At 44.1% G+C, this 21525-nt stretch overlaps 1 protein-coding gene across 1 annotated transcript in view; it reads left to right on the forward strand.

Annotated features, from left to right (window-relative positions):
- The window catches only part of LOC111952488 (dynamin-like GTPase OPA1, mitochondrial), a 100041-nt gene that overhangs the window by 67151 nt on the left and 11365 nt on the right, over positions 1–21525 (forward strand). The window contains 3 exon segments of the mRNA XM_070435379.1: positions 776–892; positions 1315–1408; positions 1779–1889. Coding sequence (XP_070291480.1) covers positions 776–892; positions 1315–1408; positions 1779–1889 — 322 coding nt within the window.

Raw genomic sequence — 21525 nt, forward strand, 5'->3', positions numbered from 1 at the left:
TGTTCTCAACACCAATATGCTGGTTAACTTCGCTATTAAGCACATAGCAGCATGGTTGAGGAAAAGTCGCCAATTCAGCAGTACACTGATGTTTCAGAACAGCGACCGCTATCCAACACGGGAGAAAGAGCATTTGTTATAAAATAATACAAATGTTATTAGTGTTCTTACGTAATATAACCTCATACAATTTCAGTAGCACATGTCTTAGAGTGATGGACTGTGCCATCCTCACKGCCTCCACAATGGTTGAGTCCACTCAGACTAGTACCAATCAGACAAGTATCTTGTACACCATTTTTTGKGGGGCCTAACGAGCTTGTGTGCAAACTCGGCACGTGTGTGTAGAGGGAGCGGTCGGAACGCAATTGAGTAAGTGAAACATGGAGGGGAAATGGAATTTAGGGAGAAGAACTGTGTGATGCTTGCCTTGGTTTCTTTTTTGTTGTGCCCCGCAAATGAACGGCGTCTTYAAGACACATTCCACCCATTACTTTTACAGTATTTGAAAACAATGTGATCTCTAGTTAAATATGGATTTTTGACGTCGTCTGTTTGAGTACTCATACCTATTCTTACTTCAGACAGTAATGTAATCAGAGAGGGAGACAAGCAGGTGTGGGAAAGGTGGACGCAGGTTTTGAACCCGGTTTCTGTTGGGGTTGTATATGTGACGTGCCAGGAGGAGTTACCTCTCGACCACAGCTCTGCACGTCTTTTGCCTATRAATTGCCCCTCTCACTCCGGTTCCCTCTTTTACTTCCTGTATTTCTAGATCAAGGACACATGGCACCAGCTGTACCGACGTCACTTCCTGCAGAAGGCGCTGCATCACTGTAATCTGTGTAGACGAGGATTCTACTACTACCAGAGACAATTTGTGGACTCGGAGGTAAGGGACCTAGGCTCTTTGGTAAGCTGCCAGAGTTAGCTGATTTCAGAGGGACGTAGGTTTGGATGTAGGTTTTCAGAGGGACGTATGTTTTCAGAGGGACGTAGGTTTGGATGTAGGTTTTCAGAGGGACGTAGGTTTTCAGAGGGACGTAGGTTTTCAGAGGGACGTAGGTTTGCAAAATTCCAGTAATTTTCCCAACGTTCTCTGTATTTCCAGAAATCCCGGTTGGAAGATTCCTGGAAAGATTTTTGGAATATCTTGGAAATATGGGAAAGATATTGGAATTTTGTAACCCTTTATGGACTGTAGTAAGTTGTCCATCTACAGTACTTCCTGTTGTCTCTGACTGTTGCATGTAACTTAATAATATAATACATGCCCTGTCTCAGTGCATGACTATCATGTTTCTCTCACCACAGCTGGAGTGCAATGATGTAGTCCTGTTCTGGAGGATTCAGAGGATGCTGCTCATCACAGCCAACACACTCAGACAGCAGCTCATCAACACAGAGGGTAGGCTGGGACTTGGGTATAGATCTGGGGCTGTGTTACAGGGCTGTATAGGCCCCTGTCTGGAGGCCTGTCTTGTCTGTCTGGAGGCCTGTCTTGTCTGTCTGGAGGCCTGTCTTGTCTGTCTGGAGGCCTGTCTTGTCTGTCTGGAGGCCTGTCTGTCTTGTCTGTCTGGAGGGAGGCCTGTCTGTCTTGTCTGTCTGGAGGGAGGCCTGTCTGTCTGGAGGCCTGTCTGTCTTGTCTGTCTGGAGGCCGGCCTGTCTGGAGGTCTGTGTTCCCTTTATCTTTGATGTCTGATGTTTTGTCTCTGTGTGGGTGTGTCCGGGTGTGTGTGTGTGTGTGTGGGGTTGTGTGTTTGCATTTGCACACTCAGTACGGCGCCTGGAAAAGAACGTGAAGGAGGTGCTGGAGGACTTTGGTGAGGACAACGAGAGGAAGGTCCACCTCATCACCGGACGCAGAGTACAGCTGGCAGAAGACCTTAGTGAGTCACCTAAACACACACACTGGGGTGCACACCACACACACACACACTGGGTGCACACACACACACCACACACTGGGTGCACACACACACACACACTGGTGCACACACACAACACACACACTGGTGCACACACACACACACACACACACTGGGTGCACACACACACACACAACACACACACACACACACACACACACACACACGGGTGCACACGTTACACACACACACACACACACTGGCTACACAGACACACACACTGGCTACACAGACACACACTGGGTGTATACACACAGACTACATTATACCAATTTGGGTTTAACCAGAATGGTATCGTTAGTCTTTGGGTTTAACCAGAATTGTATCGTTACAGTCACATTTGTGCTGGTCCCTCCTGCTTATGCCTTACTTAAGTAATAAGTTCCGAGGGGGTGTGATATATGGCCAATATACCACGGCAAAGGGCTGTTCTTTGGGACAATGCAACACGGAGTGCCTGGACACAGCCCTTGGCCGTGGTATAGTGGCCAGATACCACAAACCCCCGAGGTGCCTTACTGCTATTATAAACTGGTTACCACCGTAATTAGAGCAGYAAAAATAAATGTTTTATCGTACCTGGCTTTCAGCCAATCAGCATTCAGKRTTTGAACCGCCCAGTTTATAATAGTGAATAGATTACTACCTATATTATGGAAAATAATAAATAATTTATATTATAGTGATAATATGAGGAGCAACAGAGACTTTTTATGCAGATAAATGAATGTGATTGTATCGGCTGTGAGTTTTCTTTGATTTGATGGCACTGTAAATTGTGTTTAGTGCAATATACCTGACACCACTAGATGGCAGTGGTGTTTTTTATCTTTGTGTTTATTATGGATCCCATTTAGCTGCATGMCAAGGCAGCAACTACTCTTCCTGGGGTCCAGCTAAATTAAGGCAGTTCCACATTACAAGACATTCACAACAGATTTCACAACATATGAAGTGTGTTCCCTCGGGTCCCTACTCTACTACCACATATCTATAACACAAAATCCATGTGTACGTGTGTCTTTAGTGTGTATGTTATCGTGTGTTTGTATACATGTGTCTGTGCCTATGTTTGTGTTGCTTCACAGTCCCCACTGTTCCATAATGTGTATTTTTTATATATATATATTTTTTAATCTAATTTTATTGCTTGCATGAGTAACTTGATGTGGACTACAGTTCCATGTAGTCAGTGGCGGTTCTAGGTTGTATGGCTCCCCTGGTCCCACCCCCCCATTCTGCACTAACTGTCACTTTTATTCAGACATTTGGAACAACACCTGTAAATAATCATGACATTTAAAACTATATAAATATAAAAACATATACAAAAATAGGATTCATTAATATCAAAAATAATTTTACAAAGACAAATTAGAAACAAATTGTAGTGTATATAAATACAAATAAAAGAGACTTTAATTATTACACTATTACCCTATTGCTAACAAAAAACACAAATAAGACTAAATTGCACAAATCCTATATGACACAAATAGAATAACACACTTATAAAGAAGAGAACCTGATTATTACATTATTGAACTTCAAACAAGAAACACACAAACTAAATTACACATCTAATTGCATTAGTACTGTACAAAGTTAGAGGTGCACTATTTGATAGAGTCCCCACTCCCCTACCTCGGGCTTCCAGTGGGGAGACCTGAGGTCAACCTACCTCCGCCCCCCTCCCCATTTCGTACTTCTGTTAGGGAGACCTTCCCAGGCAGTAGCCTGCCTAGCTCACAAACTACAATCAGGGCGCCCCCTCCGACAAGGTTAATATACCCACAGTCCCACACGGTGACATAATATCATTGACATGACGTGTAAATGAGCGATAGAAAACCGATCGCGCAAATGTCACCATTCCGAATATTGTATATCATTTATTTATTTATTTTGTGCAGTTGCCCCGTGCCACCCCCGGCAAGATGCCGCCCATGTAGGCCATACCTAAATCCGCCACTGCATGTAGTCATGGTTACCATGAAGAAGAGGTGAAGTCGTCACTCATTGGACAGGGTCGCGTGGATCTCTCTCCTGTTTCTGTTACTGCTACAGATTGACAGCTGCTCAGAAGGAGGGTGTCTTCTTTTTCATTTTTATTTATTTAACCTTTATTTAACTAGGCAAGTCAGTTAAGAACAAATTCTTATTTACAATGACGGCCTAGGAAAAGGCAAAAGGCCTCCTGCTGGGACACTGTGACCTCTTAGACACTGTGACCTCTGTGTAGCTTATTTACCTATAGCCTATACATGTGCCTTCTATTGGGAAAGACATTCTCTCCTTCAAGAAACACACGTTCTTTCTCTTGATCCTCGTTCTCTTTCCTCTTCTCTCTCTCGCTCTTTCCACGCTGTCTCTCCCGCTCTTTCCACGCTGTCTCTCTCTCCTCTCTTTTCACGCTTTCTCTCTCTCTCGCTCTTTCCACGCTGTCTCTTCTCTCTCGGCTCTTTTTGCTCTTTCCACGCTTTCTCTTCTCGCTCTTTCCACGCTTTCTCTCTCGCTCTTTCCACGCTGTCTCTCTCTCTCGCTTTTCCACGCGTCTCTCTCTCTCGCGCTCTTTCCACGCTGTCTCTCTCTCTCCGCGCTCTTCCACGCTGTCTTCTCTTCTCTCGCTCTCCACGCTGTCTCTCTCTCTCTCGCTCTTTCCACGCTGTCTCTCTCTCTCTCGCTCTTTCCACGCTGTCTCTCTCTCTCTCGCTCTTTCCACGCTGTCTCTCTCTCTCTCGCTCTTTCCACGCTGTCTCTCTCTCTCTCGCTCTTTCCACGCTGCTCTCTCTCTCTCTCTCGCTTCTTCCACGCTGTTCTCTCTCTCTCTCGCTCTTTTCCACGCTGTCTCTCTCTCTCTCGCTCTTTCCACGCTGTCTCTCTCGCTCTTTCCACGCTGTCTCTCTCGCTCTTTCCACGCTGTCTCTCTCGCTCTTTCCACGCTTCTCTCTCGCTCTTTCCACGCTTCTCTCTCTCGCACTTTCCCACGCTGTCTCTCTCCGCTCTCTCCTCTCTGCGCTCTTTCCACACTGTCTCTCTCTCTCGCGCTCTTTCCACGGCATGTCTCTCTCTCTCTCGCTCTTTCCACGCTGTCTCTCTCTCTCTCGCTCTTTCCACACTGTCTGTCTCCTCATGAGGCTTGAGACTTCACTTGTATCTCTCAGGAGAGGAGGGTGGAAAGAGAGGAAGGGAGAGTGTCAGGCAGCAGTAGCTAACAGTATGCTTCCTGCCACCTGTCATGTCCGCCCTGCTCCCTGGTAAGAAGCCCTACTGATAAACACAGCAATTTGTGGAGCCGGCCGAGTGATTGCCGACAAGCCCAGACTAGCTCTCACTCGCACTCTCACACACCGCCTGCCCTCTCGCACACCGCCTGCCCTCTCGCACACTGCCTGCCCGCCCGCCCTCTCGCACACCGCCCGCCCGCCCTCTCGCACACCACCGCGCCCGCCCTCTCGCACAACCGCCCGCCCACCCTCTCGTACACCACCGCCCAACCTCTCGTATACCGTCCGCCCGGCCCTCTCGTACACCACCCACCCTCTCACACTCCGATAACAGAGGAAGCACATTTTTTTGTGCTGCCACCTCAATTAGCACATGATCATGTGGCAGGTGACACATTGCTTCTTCAATATCTTGACAACTTGACTGCTGACATTTAGGAACTGTATCAACAGTGGACTAATGAAATAAATACCAAAAGATAGTTTTTGAATGTTATTTGTGTGCATTAGTGAAGCAGCACCAGAGTCCTGCTGCCAGGCCCTTGTTGTCTTGGTTACACACACACACACACACACACACACACACAGTGTTAGAAAAATAAGGGTGCTGGGCTCTCTCAAAACCAATCAGGGCACCCTTATAAGTCACAAGTCAATGTTTAGTCAATTTGAACCCTAGACACACACACACACACCACACTAACACTAGACTGTTATTTCCCCCTAAGTTTGGTGAAGGTGTCTGCATTGCTAAAGCCTTCCACCTGCAGCTATTGATGTTGTGTTGTAGAGGAGCTAATGTCTCACTCCTACCTGGGTGCCAGCTAGGTAGACAGGTATTCAGGTGTTGCCTTAAACATACACATCTCTCTTTCACTGTGTGCCACCTCGCCGCCAAAGAAGAGGCGACTCTGGGATGCTGGCCTTCTAGGCAGAGTTGCAAAGAAAACGCCATCTCTTAACATAATCACTAGTTAACTACACAAAAGAACACAGACACTGGACAGAGGAACACTGCTTAGAAGGCCGGCATCCCGGAGTTGCCTCTTCACTGTTGACGTTGAGACTGGTGTTTTGCGGGTACTATTTAATGAAGCTGCCAGTTGAGGACTTGTGAGGCGTCTTGTTTCTCAAACTAGACACTGTATTTTTCCTGTTGCTCAGTTTTGCACCAGGGCCTCCCACTCATGTTTCTATTCTGGTTAGAGCCAGTTTGCTCTGTTCTGTGAAGGTGGTAGTACACAGCGTTGTACGAGATCTTCAGTTTCTTTGCAATTTCTCGCATGGAATAGCATTAATTTCTCAGAACAAGAATAGACTGACAAGTTTCAGAAGAAAGGTCTTTGTTTCTGACCATTTTGAGCCTGTAATCGAACCCACAAATGCTGATGCTCCAGATACTCAACTAGTCTAATGAAGGCCAGTTTTATTGCTTCTTTAATCAGGACAACAGTTTTCAGTTGTGCTAACATAATTGCAAAAGGGTTTTCTAATGATCAATTAGCCTTTTAAAAGGATAAACTTGGATTAGCTAACACAACGTGCCATTGGAACACAGGAGTTGATGGTTGCTGATAATGGGCCTCTGTACGCCTATGTAGATATTCCATAAAAAATATGCCGTTTCCAGCTACAATAGTCATTTACAACATTAACAATGTCTACAGTGTAATTCTGATCAATTTGATGTTATTTTAATGGACAAAAAAAAWTTGCTTTTTTTTCAAAAACAAGGACATTTCTAAGTGACCCCAAACTTTTGAACGGTAGTGTAGATATTTTTATGGCCCACTAGACACCTGTCTTATTTGCGCCCATCTTATTAAACTAATTGATTGTGGCGGTTCGGGGAAGTCCAAGAAGGGGCATGTGGCTGCACGATGCACTTCTCKCTCCAGAATGCGGGCTCTCCCGCCAATTTGTGCACATTCATTGTTTCATATCTTCATTGTGTGAATTATTTGCGTTTGATTGCTCGTCTATCCATTCCCCATTGCATGTAGTACATTTTAGAGGTCGACCGATTAATCGGAATGGCCGATTTTAATTAGGGCCGATTTCAAGTTTTCATAACAATCGGTAATCGGCATTTTTGGACACCGATCATTGCTGATTACATTGCACTCCACGAGGAGACTGCGTGGCAGGCTGACTACCTGTTATGCGAGTGCAGCAAGGAGCCAAGGTAAGGTGCAAGATAGCATTAAACGTATCTTGTAAAAAACAATCAATCTTAACATAATCACTAGTTAACTACACATAGTTGATGATATTACTCGTTTATCTAGCTTGTCCTGCGTTGCATATAATCGATGCGGTGCCTGTTAATTTATCATTGAATCACAGCCTACTTCGCCGAACGGGTGATTTAACAAGCGCATTCGCGAAAAAAGCACTGTCGTTGCACCAATGTGTACCTAACCATAAACATCAACGCCTTTCTTAAAATCAATACACAAGTATATATTTTTAAACCTGCATATTTAGTTAATATTTCCTGCAAACATTAATTTCTTTTAACTAGGGAAATTGTGTCACTTCTCTTGCATTCTGTGCAACAGAGTCAGGGTATATGCAGCAGTTAGGGCCGCCTGGCTCGTTGCGAACTGTGTGAAGACTATTTGTTCCTAACAAAGACAGCCAACTTCGCCAAACGGGAGATGATTTAACAAAAGCGCAGTTGCGAAAAAAGCTACAAAAAAAAAAGATCCCGTTAACGGGATCGACTTGACAACAGCCAGTGAAAGTGCAGGGCGCCAAATTCAAACAGAAATCTCATAATTAAAATTCCTCAAACATACAAGTATTTTACACAATTTTAAAGATAAACTTGTTGTAAATCCAGCCACAGTGTCCGATTTMAAAAAGGCTTTACGACGAAAGCACACCAAACGATTATGTTAGGTCAGTCCCTAGTCACAGAAAAACACAGCCTTTTTCCAGCCAAAGAGAGGAGTCACAAAAAGCAGAAATAGAGAAAATGAATCACTAACCTTTGATCTTCATCAGATGACACTCATAGGACTTCATGTTACACAATACATGTATTTTTGTTCGATAAACTTAGTTTACATTGGCGCATTATGTTCAGTAATGTTTTGCCTCCAAAACATCCGGTGATTTTGCAGAGAGCCATATCAATTTACAGAAATACTCATAATAAACATTGATAAAAGATACAAATATTATACATGGATACACTTCTCCTTAATGCAACCGCTGTGTCAGATTTCAAAAAAAAATTACGGAAAAAGCACACCATGCTATAGAGCCCAAACAAGCCATACAGATATCCGCCATGTTGTGGAGTCAACAGAAGTCAGAAATAGTATTATAAATATGAACTTACCTTTGATCTTCATCAGAATGCACTCCCAGGAATCCCAGTTCCACAATAAATGTTTGTTTTGTTCGATGACGTCCATAATTTATGTCCAAATACGTCCTTTTTGTTAGCGCGTTTAGTTCCAAAATCCAAATTGATGATGTGCAGGTCAGATGAAAAGTAAAAAAAATCCATTACAGTTCGTAGAAACATGTCAAACGATGTATAGAATCAATCTTTAGGATGTTTTTAACATAAATCTTCAATAATGTTTCAACCGGAGAATTCCTTTGTCTTCAGAAATGCGATGGAACGCAGGTCGCTCTTACCGGAGCGCGCGTGATTAACTCATGCCAGACACCTGACTCAAAGAGCTCTCCTTCCCTCATTCTTCACAGTAGAAGCATCAAACAAGGTTCTAAAGACTGTTGACATCTAGTGGAAGCCTTAGGAAGTGCAATATGACCCAAAAGACACTGTATATTGGATAGGCAAGTGGGATAGATTTCCCACTTCCTGGTTGGATTTTGTCTTGGGTTTTTGCCTGCCATATGAGTTCTGTTATACTCACGGACATCATTAAAATAGTTTTAGAAACTTCAGAGTGTTTTCTATCCAGATCTACTAATAATATGCATATCTCAGCTTCTGGGACTGAGTAGCAGGCAGTTTACTCTGGGCACCTTATTCATCCTAGCTACTCAATACTGCCCCCAGCCATAAGAAGTTAATGGCCTAAGGCTCGTATTTCTGTGTGTTATTCTATTATAATTAAGTCTATGATTTGATAGAGCAGTCTGACCGAGCGGTGGTAGGCAGCAGCAGGCTCGTAAGCATTCATTCAAACAGCACTGTTCTGCATTTGCCAGCAGCTCTTCGCTGTGCTTCAAGCATTGCGCTGTTTATGACTTCAAGCCTATCAACTCCCGAGTTTAGGCTGGCAATACTAAAGTACCTATTAGAACATCCAATAGTCAAAGGTATATGAAATACAAATGGTATAGAGAGAAATAGTCCTATAATAACTACAACCTAAAACTTCTTACCTGGGAATATTGAAGACTCATGTTAAAAGGAACCACCAGCTTTCATATGTTCTGAGCAAGGAACTTAAACCTTAGCTTTTTTACATGGCACATATTGCACTTTTACTTTCTTCTCCAACACTTTTGTTTTTGCATTATTTAAACCAAATTGAACATGTTTCATTATTTATTTGAGGGTAAATTGATTTTATTTTTGTATTATATTAAGTTAAAATAAGTGTTCATCAGTATTGTTGTAATTGTCATTATTACAAATATATATTTAAAAATCGGACGATTTAATCGGTATCGGCTTTTTTTTGGTCCTCCAATAATCGGTATCGGTATTGGAGGTGAAAAATCATAATCGGTCGACCTCTAGTACATTTACCATTTATTTCTAATCTATAATGTTAGGTTAATGTCTTATTGCATTCAATATAATATTATTCTGGTCTTTTACCTACACTTGTGAGAAATAAGTTTGGGTTTATATCATTCTTTTTACGAGTTTTGTCAATTTAGTAATTGTCTATATTTGGAGCGCTCCTGTCAATGTTGGGTAATCACGCGCACCAGATTACGCATAGAATTAGGCCTAGAGGCTACCTGGCCTGCGCGCAACTGTAGGCATATAAATGTGCCCATTTGGGGATCTAATTACTATGTCTGATTGGCTTAACACACCACTACTAATGARCTGTGGAGCTTCTCAAAGTAGTGTTTTCTTCACCTCAAACAGCAAGCTAACGTCTGTTTTTTATATCCATTGAGAATAACAGAAGTTCCTCAATGTATTTAGAAAATATTTCCATCTCTCTCCCTTTTTGATAACCACTAACCACATGAACAATAGTTTGTCAAATGTTTTTGAAAAATCTTTCCATTTCTCCCTTTTTATAACCACTAAGCGTGAAAAGGGAAAAATGCCAGTGGAAACATAATTTCTTCTTATCCCTTGTGCAAATAGCTTCCAGCTGTCTGTCCTGAGCTCACTGGTGCAGGAAACTCTGAGTGTCCAGAATATTTTATACAGTGTTGCATGCATGAGCTTCTGGATGGACACATTAGTTTATTTTTATCAGGGTATTTACTACCTGCATGCTGCAATGTTTTTATTTGTTGACTTTATAGGCTATTTTTACATAGTTGGCAATAGAATATACTTTTTAGGTTTGTCATTTACATTTGGATCGAATTTTGATTTACCACATGACAATGATTTTGAGATACGAAATGAAACTGTTCCACGAAAACGTGCAAATGAAAACCATAACTGGCATGCAGATTGGTAGAAAATGGTAAGATAAATTGGCATTCCACATGAGAATTTTGCAGACTCCTCTTGTAGCCTATTACCGGCAACTTCAGGAGAGTAATGGCAGAGTCTGGGAAAGCCAGTAGGAGCGGGAGGAGGATGGTCGGGACAGGGGATTTCTTTCTCCTGGTTATCTTGATCTCTGGCTCCCTCTTGAGTCATTTGTGTCATATTTCATCAGACAAGCTCAATGGATATATAGTTGATTTTATTAAAACACATAAGGTCTGTCTATAAATGGACAATAGACTTAAAAATGATTACGAATCGATTGGTAGAAAGGACAGATGACTTTCGGTCTACCAAGATTTTTGTTAGTCGGGACCGTTCTAATTTGGTTAAAGGGGTTCAATGACTTCATGTAAGGTTGTCCGTGTCAGTCAGCTTGATATGGTGAGTGTTGAGTAGCGTGCTGGTTAGCTTTCTGAAAGTGTGGAGGTGACTGTCTGTCTGTGATGTAGACCTAGATGTGGGCTGGAGGTCTGGAGGGCTGTGTCCCAAATGGCACCCTGTCCTGGTCAGAAATGGTGCACCATATAGGGGAAAATATAGGGGGAAATGGTGCCATTTTGGGATGCAGCCCCGGAGGTCTCAGAAGGGCAGTGGAGCCAATCACTCTAAATGACCAGACGGACACTGCTGTCTCCAAGGGGAGCCTCAACGCACAGTCACAAGACTAAGTGTGGAAGTCCAACTATGGACCATCTCCAACTAGAACGTTTTGAGCTCTCGCTGAAAGTTATTCCAAAGATTTTTTTAGAACCTAACCAAGATAGACCACAGCCTGTCATTTTATATCTGAAATATCGGTCTCATTGTTCAATATGTGGTCGTGCTCTTGTAATTTCTCCTCTCCATCATCTCTCAAACTACTGGTCTGCGATCCAAATGCAGTCCCCAGGCAAAATGAGTTTGAGACCCCAGATCTAGTCTGATAACCCAACAGTAATCATCTGATGATGATCGTTAACGTTTCATGTTATTCAATGCTTTTTCCAGGTAAATAGTCAATACCGAGCTAATGTGTGTGATGGAGATATTAGACATGTGACATGGTACAAACAAAAGTCTTGTGATGTTTGGAGCAGCTGGGAAATTAGATTAAACTCTGATGTAAGCCTGTCCCCTCTCGCACACCTGTGTGCTGTTTCGCCCTCCCCTGCAAGACTCAACAGGAGATTCCACTAGTTTAGCCGGGCTGGGTGGGGAGGTGTGTATGTGTGTAAAACTGAACACGGTGGTACTTGAAATCCCCTCGGATCTGTTTTTACACGCTCCTCTTCTCTTCTGTGGAGGCGAGATGACGGCCCCTCGTTAAGGTATTAGGTCAGGTCAGGACTCAGCCCCAGGAGTCTGGTAGTTACTGGATGGAAGGGAAACAGCTCTTTCTTTCTCTCGCTCTCTTACTCACTCTCTAGCTCTCTCTYTTTCTATCTCTCATTGATGGAGGGAACGTGTACAACAGTACTCACACACACAGGCAGACGGGAAGACAGGCAGGCAGGCGGAGGAGTCCTTTTTATATACACGGCGTGTGTATACAGACTCATGTGCCCGCCAGCACGGCCACACACTCACACCAGACTAGAACACGCCTCTTCACCTTTTACCCCAGGTCTTTTTCAGCTGTTCCTGTGAGCTTAGTGCTGGTATTGTGGGCGTGTTTGCGTGCATGCGTGCTGTGTRAAGACCACAGTAGCACTCTTGGTAGTCTGTACCTGCTCCCCGGAATGTCCTTCCTCTCTCACGCAGTCCTCCATCTCACTTCTTCTCCCTCCATATCTTTCAKCGCTATTTTTGTTTCTCCCCCCTCCTTTTCTTTGAGCAGTTCTTCCTCTGTTTTTCCCACCCTCTCACCAACACAGGACTGTTTATACCCCTCCCTGACTGCCAGGGGAGGAAACAGCTTCCGCCATTCCAACAGCTGGATCAGAGGCCCTCCATTCCTCCTCCTCTGCTCTCCACACCCTGGCCAGCCAGCCGCTCCCAGTCACAACCCCCTGCCTTTACCTCTCTCTCTTTTCCTCCCCCCTCCCCTTCTTCTCTGAGGCTGGGAACCGGGGCTGTCCACGCTCCCTCCGACACCTGGTGTTTTAGTGACCCACTCCGCTCTACACACATCCTGCTCCACCACATGTGTTTGACAGCCCTGCAGCAACAGTCTCTGGGTGGGTGTAAATCTGTCCTCACTGGGCCTGAGTGTGTGGATGGGAGAGAGGTGTGTTCCGGGAGACTGTTCAGTCTGTCAGCCAGAAGGAGAAGGGCTAGGCTGTTGGCCCTGCCTTTCCCAGGACCGGCCTCATTACTCTCATCTTGCCTCATCTTTTCCAAGTTCACTGAAGGCAACAGGTGAAAGCAATAATGTTAAATGTAACCAATCAAGTCCTTTCATTTATCCATGATAATGAAGTAAAGAGCAAAGGAAGCTATTTTTAAACTATTGGGACACAACCTTACCTGTCACCTATCTACTGCTGACCCCATTTAGTCGATTGTTTGGTTGATAGGCTGTTGGTGGACTGAGTATTTTTTTATTTTTTGGTCGAGCAGTGGCAAATATATAAATGTATGGCACACAAGACACTTGTCTGACTCACGCCTTTCTGAGAGGACTAATCCATTGCAGAGGCCGCTGGGATGGCACACCAGTATCACCAGTAGTACATTTGCCGTTAATTCCCATAATTTCTAATCTTCTATGTTTGTTTGGTAAAAACCTAGGCTACACTAAACAAAAGTTTGTTTAGTTTGTTTATTATTTGTCTTTTGTTTGGAGCGCTCCTGTCAATCTTGAGAAAGGAAGTGCACCTGATTACTTGAAGAAGTAGGCCTAGGTTACCTGGCCTCGCAAATGTAGTCCTACTGTATAAATGTTCCCATCTGGGGATCTGATAGTTTTTCTGATTGTCTTAACTCACCATCACTGTGGAGCTTCTCAAAGTAATTTTTTCTTCGCCTCAAACACAAACTAGACATCTTTTATTTTTACGTCCATCGAGCCTTTTTCAATTATTATTATTATTTTTTTTTTTAAATGTACTCATCAATCTACACATAATACCCCATAATGACAAAGCAAAAACAGGTTTTTAGAAATGTTTACAAATATGTTACAAATAAAAAAACAGATACCTTATTTACATAAGTATTCAGACCATTTGCTATGAGACTCGAAATTGAGCTCAGGTGCATCCTGTTTCCATTGATCATCCTTGAGATGTTTCTACAACTTGATTGGTTTGGAAAGGCATTTGGAAAGGCACACACCTGTCTATATAAGGTCCCACCGTTGACAGTGCATGTCAGAGCAAAAACCAAGCCATGAGGTCGAAGGAATTGTCCTTAGAGATCCGAGACAGGATTGTGTCAAGGCATAGATCAGGGGAAGGGTACCAAAACATTTCTGCAGCATTGAAGGTCTCCAAGAACACTGACTTCCATCATTCTTAAATGGAAGAAGTTTGGAACCACCAAGACTCTTCCTAGAGCTGGCCGCCCGGCCAAACTGAGCAATCAGGGGGAGAAGGGCCTTGGTCACGGAGGTGACCAAGAACCCGATGGTCACTGTGACAGAGCTCCAGAGTTCCTCTGTGGAAATGGGAGAACCTTCCAGAAGTACAACCATTTCTGCAGCACTCCACCAATCAGGCCTTTATGGTAGAGTGGCCAGACAGAAGCCACTCCTCAGTAAAAGGCACATGACAGCCCATTTGGAGTTTGCCAAAAGGCACCTAAAGGACTCTCTAACGCTTGTCTGGAGGAAACCTGGCACCGTCCCTACGGTGAAGCATGGTGGTGGCAGCATCATGACCTGAAAATGTATGTGTGCCAAGCTTGTAGTGTCATACCCAGGAAGAGTCCGGGCAGTAATCGCTGCCAAAAGTACTGTGTAAAGGGGCTGAATACTTACAGTTGAAGTCGGAAGTTTACTTACACTTAGGTTAGAGTCATTAAAACTCGTTTTTCAATCACTCCATAAATTTCTTGTTAACAAACTATAGTTTTGGCAAGTCGGTTAGGACATCTACTTTGCATGACACGTCATTTTTCCAACAATTGTTTACAGACAGATTATTTCACTTATAATTCACTGTATCACAATTCCAGTGGGTCAGAAGTTTATATACACTAAGTTGACTGTGCCTTTAAACAGCTTGGGAAATTCCATAAAATGATGTCATGGCTTTAGAAGCTTCTGACATGCTAATTGACATCATTTGAGTCAATTGGAGGTGTACCTGTGGATGTATTTCAAGGTCTACCTTCAAACTCAGTGCCTCTTTGCTTCATGTCGTGGGAACAAAATCAGCCAAGACCTCAGAGAAAAAATTGCAGACCTCCACAAGTCTGGTTCATCCTTGGGAACAATTTCCAAATGCCTGAAGGTACCACGTTTATCTGTACAAACAATAGTACGCAAGTATAAACACCATGGGACCACACAGCCGTCATACTGCTCAGGAAGGAGACGCGTTCTGTCTCCTAGAGATGAACGTACTTTGGTGTGAAAAGTGCAAATCAATCCCAGAACAACAGCAAAAATCCTTGTGAAGATGCTGGAGGAAACCGGTACAAAAGTATCTATATCCACAGTAAAACGAGTCCTATATTGACATAACCTGAAAGGCCACTCAGCAAGGAAGAAGCCACTACTCCAAAAACCGCCATAATAATGCCAGACTACGGTTTGCAACTGCACACGGAGACAAATATCGTACTTTTTGGAGAAATGTCCTGATGAAACAAAAATAGAACTAATTGGCCATAATGACCATCGTTATGTTTTGGAGGATAAAGGGGGAGGCTTGGAAGCCAAAGAACACCATCCCAATCATGAAGCACGGGGGTGGCAGCATCATGTTGTGGGGGTGCTTTGCTGCAGGAGGGACTGGTGCACTTCACAAAATAGATGACATCATGAGGTAGGAAAATTGTGGATATATTGAAGCAACATCTCAAGACATCAGTCAGGAAGTTAAAACTTGGTCGCAAAGTGGGTCTTCCAAATGGACAATGACCCCAAGCATACTTACAAAGTTGTGACAAAATGGCTTCAGGACAACAACGTCAAGGTATTGGAGTGGCCATCACAAAGCCCTGACCTCAATCCTATAGAAAATTTGTGGGCAGAACTGAAAAAGCGTGTGCGAGCAAGGAGGCCTACAAACCTGACTCAATTACACCAGCTCTGTCAGGAGGAATGGGCCAAAATTCACCCAACTTATTGTGGGAAGCTTGTGGAAGGCTACCCAAAACGTTTGAATCAAGTTAAACAATTTAAAAGGCATTGCTACCAAATACTAATTGAGTGTATGTAAACTTCTGCCCCACTGGGAATGTGAATAAATAAATAAAAGCTGAAATAAATCATTCTCTTTTCTATTATTCTGACATTTCACATTCTTAAAATAGTGGTGATCCTAACTGACTTAAGACAGGGAATTTGTACTAGGATTAAATGTCAGGAATTGTGAAAAACTGAGTTTAAATGTATTTGGCTAAGGTGTATGTAAACTTCTGACTTCCACTGTATGTAAATGTGATATTTCAGTTTTATTTTGTATAAATTTGATAAAATGTCAAAACCAGTTTTTTTGCTTTGTCATTATGGGGTATTGTGTGTAGATTGATGAGGGGGGGATTAGCAATTTAATACATTTTAGAATAAGGCTGTAATGTATCAAAATGTGGAAAAAGTCAAGGAGTCTAAATTCTTTCCGAATGATACTGTAGTTTTTCATTTGTTTATAAGCACACAATGACAAGAGACCGGAGCCTTGTGAGTCACTCACTGGGGTGCAGCACGCACCAGGTGATCTAGTCACAGTATGGAATTCACAACTAAATGTTTTCCAGCTACAAATCTTAACTAATAAGTTAACTGTATAAAATGTGCTAAATGCTCTGCAGTTGTGCATTTGCTTTGCTAATTTAGTAGCTGTGTAGCTAAGTGGTTAGCTTCTTTCAAAATCAAGCTTTGCTTGGTAACAGCAGAGAATCCCCCTTGGATCAAGAGCCTTGCTGTCTATTTGAGTGAGCAGCAAACTGTGTAGCATTTTGCAGTTACTTGTATAATTCATGAGCTGGGGATGTCTGTCCTGCAAATAAATAGTTTAGGCTAGAGACTGTATAACATTTTTGCAATGCGCTACATTTTACATGTACTTGTTAGCATTTCTAACCTTTTGGATTACAGAGGCAGTGGGCGTTGGAAATAGCGCCCACCTTGTGTTCTGTGCTGGTATTATGAATATCCTGGGATAGCACATGGTCGGTATGACCGTATGACATTCTGGACCCGTCCGCCTAGTTTATATAGAGGAATAGGATGCCATTTGAGACAAAATCTACAGGCTTAGAGCGCAATCAATCAATCTATATCTATCTATCTATCTATCGCGCTTTATCTATCTCTCGCGCTCTATCTATCTAATGTATGAAGCCCTTTTTTACATCAGCCGATGTCACAAAGTGTTATACMGAAACCCAGCCTAAATCCCCAAACAGCAAGCAATGCAGATGTAGAAGCACTGTGGCTAGGAAAAACTCCCTAGAAAGGCAGTAACCTAGGAAGAAACCTAGAGAGGAACCAGGCTCTGAGGGGTGGCCAGTCCTCTTCTGGCTGTGCCGGGTGGAGATTATAACAGATCATGGCCAAGATGTTCAAACGTTCATAGATGACCAGCAGGGTCAGATAATAATAATCAGTGGTTATAGAGGGTGCCACAGGTCAGCACCTCAGGAGTAAATGTCAGTTGGCTTTTCATAGTCAATCATTCAGAGTTAGAGACAGCAGGTGCGGTAGAGAGAGAGAGTCGAAAACAGCAGGTCCGGGACAAGGTAGCACGTCCGGTGAACAGATTATTGTTCAATAGCCGCAGGCAGAACAGTTGAAACTGCAGCAGCACGGCCAGGTAGACTGGTGACAGCAAGGAGTCATCAGGCCAGTTAGTCCTGTGGCTCAGGGAGAGGGGAGGGAGGGAGGGAGGGAGAGGGAACACACAAAAGACAGGAGAAATACTCCAGATATAACAGACTGACAAACTATTGCAGCCTAATGACTGGAGGCTGAGACAGGTGTCGGGAGACACTGTGGCCCCGTCTGACTATACCCCCAGAATATAGCCCCACCCACTTTGCCAAAGCATAGCCCCCACACCACTAGAGGGATATCTTCAACCACCAACCTACTACCCTATGACAAGCCCGAGTATAGCCCACGGAGGTCTCCCCCACGGCACGAACCCGAGGGAGTGCCAACCCGGACAGGAAGATCACGTCAGAGACTCAACCCACTCAAGTGAAGCACCGCTCCAAGGGACGGCATGGAACAGCACCAGTAAGCCAGTGACTCAGCCCCCGTAATAGTGTTAGAGGCAGAGAATCTCAGTGGAGAGAGGGGAACCGGCCAGGCAGAGACGGCAAGGGCGGTTCATCACTCTAGTGCCTTTCCGTTTATCTTCACACCCCTGAGCCAGACTACACTCAATCATAGGACCTACTGAAGAGTTTAGTCTTCAATAAAGTCTTAAGGATCGAGACCGAGTGCATCTCTCACATGGATAGGCAGACCATTCCATAATATTGGAGCTCTATAGGAGATAGCCCTGCCTCCAGCTGTTTGCTTAGAAATTCTAGGGACAATTAGGAGGCCTGCGTCTTGTGACCGTAGCGTATGTGTAGGTATGTACGGCAGGACCAAATCGGAATTATGGGTAGGAGCAAGCCCATGTAATACTTTGTAGGTTAGCAGTAAAACCTTGAAATCAGGCCTAGCCTTAACAGGAAGCCAGTGTAGAGAAGCTAGCACTGGTGTACCATTACTGTTCACACACTAGGCTCCTGCTAGATGTCCATCGCTCAGATAAGAGCACTCAACCTGGATGAGGTGTTAGGGAAACCATACACTTCCTCCCTCATATTGTGAAAATAGAGCAGGGCTGTTTTAAGAGCTCTCTCTTGGTCTCTTCTGTTTCTCCGGTCAGGGTAAGTTCCCAGCAGGTGGGTTACCAGGGCAACTCATAGCTAAGATGTAGAATGGTTAAAGTTGGCTGGTCTTCCAATTGTGTATTAGATATTTTATCCAGACTTTTCCCCATCTCCCGCTGTCCTAGATAAAGGCACATATCAGTTTTCAGATATCGAGTTTGAATGCGCTTGCGATGACATTTCACTCTATGGTGTCATTAGGGAATTTAGTTTGTGGTTTGCTGCTCCTGCACAATGGGATGTGTGTGTGGGCTCAGCACCAGCTAGAGGCCCGTATTTACCTGAGGGTGTTTAAGTGTTGGGTGTTCTTCTGGAGGGCTGATGTGCAGAGTATGATGTGTAGGTCGGCATCGGCCGTGCAATCTCTGTGGTTTTTGAGGTTGTTTGGGATCAGCGCTGTGCCTAATGGGATGTAGTGACATGCAGGCCTTAGGGTATGTCCCGCGTCGGACCGCCAGATTCATCCTTGTCTGATAGAAGCCATGGAGACTGAGACAGGTGGGGCTAATGACAGSGACTTCATTCTAAACACTCTGTCATCCCGAGGCCGACGTTACCCCGGAAAATTGATTGTCCAGGCTACTTAACTGGCTCTCTATGATTTACAACCCCCCCCCCCCCCAATCAACTCACAAATTACATATACATTTTCTGAATTTACAACTTGAGTGTCTTGCACAGCTTTAAAGTCATTACTTGTAAGCGAAGTAAGATTTATTTGGAATTCGCCCCCAATTTTGTTTTGGTGTTGGCTCCTTTTTCGTAAGTCTCTCTGATTTAGGCCTAATCCTCTGCGTTGAACAATTCTGCTGTTTTCCTGCATGAAAGCTTTTGGAACCCAGCACCGCTAGCTAGGATAAATCTACTTTGCAAATGAAATCTCCATATTTTCCCCCGTAACCCAATATTACCTGTTACCCTTCAAAGCCATAGCAATGTCTGTCAATAAATCTTACCCAGGAGACTACAAAACACATCCACACCTGGCAACACATCCACACCTGGCAACACATCCACACCTGGCAACACATCAACACCTGGCAACACATCCCCACCTTGCTAGGAGACTACACTACACAACACCTGGCGTAACGACACAGGAGACTACACAACACCTGGCGTAACTGCCCAGGAGACTACACAACACATCCTGCCCAGGAGACTACACAACACCTGGCGTAACTGCCCTGGAGACTACACAACACCTGGCGTAACTGCCCAGGAGACTACACAACACCTGGCGTAACTACCCAGGAGAGTACACAACACCTGGCGTAACTACCCAGGAGACTTTTCACGTGTTGTTTTCCCCACTCTGCTTTTTTGTTTAGTCTGGCCCATGTGGTGACACCAGGTTGAACCTGTTCAGTCCCAGGGCTCGACTTCTTGGTTCTGCTCTCCTCATGCATCTGGTTTCTAGATGAGCCCTCCAGAGCCAGCTGGGATTCATGGCTTTGCCACTGACGGGCATTTTGCCCACAAGATCCCCGCTTTCTGCATCCGCCTCCCACGGCCCTGCGTTTTTATAGCATGTTAAAATACAGATTTAGAGACAAATCCAGTGACATGGTCATGCCTCCTCTTCTGTTTTTTACTTTTAGAGATCGCTTTTCAGTTGGGACAGGATCACGCATGCAGACGTACAAAGGATCCCGTCTCGACTGTAACCTTGCCGGTGACAGAAGTTGAATGTAAAAATGTGTTTCTGAATCATGACAGTTTGGGACGGGAGCCTCGTCCTGACCAGGCGCTGAACTCAGTCCTTTCTTCACAGTTGGCTGATGGACTGGAGCACCATACAAAACAAACAGCTATTTGTCTTGGCACCAAATTTTAGCCTCTGAAACTCTTCCGTTGACACTTTATAACACAGTCTCCCATTTCTAATGGCTGCCTCTCTCCTTTCACATCAAACTCCAAAGAGGAGCATCCTCAATATTAAAGAGATTAAGGTCTCTCCCTCACAGCGTGCTATACGACCCTCTCCTCTTTCTACTCTCTTTCCATCTGTATGGAGCGGTTGTTCGACCACGGCCACACTGATTCAGTCTAATTACAGATCAATTAAAGGCTTTTCCCTCAGTCCCTTCTGCTGTTCCTGCTCTGGCCACTGAAGGCTTTACAGCCTTACGGCGCAGATGAGTGGGAGTGAAAGAGACCTATCATTTCCTGTGGAGATCAGCCGAAAGAGGGACCTGAAATAAGGGATTTCAGAGGATTATGGGAATATTCATGACCAGATAAAGGGGAGGGCAGCTGAATGGCAGTGTCTTGGGGCTTATCTCTTAGGTAAACAGGAGCCTAAATTGAGTTTTTCGAGGCAACGAACGGCGACTCTGTCCACTTTGTGTGTTGCGTTGCCGCGCGTTCTAAAAGAAAAGCTGCCTTGTGAGTTTATGTCCCTTGTCATCTTGTGGGACAAACAGATGGCGGAGGAGAAATCAATCTGTTTCGCACCATCACAAACCAGAATATTAGATTTTTTTTAAATCCGCTATTCACAATCTATGCATCCCCTCGCTTTTCCCTTCATGATGACAGGGGCATAATTTTAACGCCGTTATAAATGAATGGCATTAAATGAATGGCATAACATTTTGCCTATCAAATTCTGATCTAAATGGCGAGAGACGTGAACTGTAAAATGTACTTCAGTCAAGGTTCGTTCGTTCAACGTGTGTCGTCTCCTCCGGGCTGACCTGACGCAGTAAGT

The sequence above is a fragment of the Salvelinus sp. IW2-2015 genome, linkage group LG26 (genome assembly GCF_002910315.2).
Source record: "Salvelinus sp. IW2-2015 linkage group LG26, ASM291031v2, whole genome shotgun sequence".
Taxonomy (NCBI): Eukaryota; Metazoa; Chordata; class Actinopteri; order Salmoniformes; family Salmonidae; genus Salvelinus; species Salvelinus sp. IW2-2015.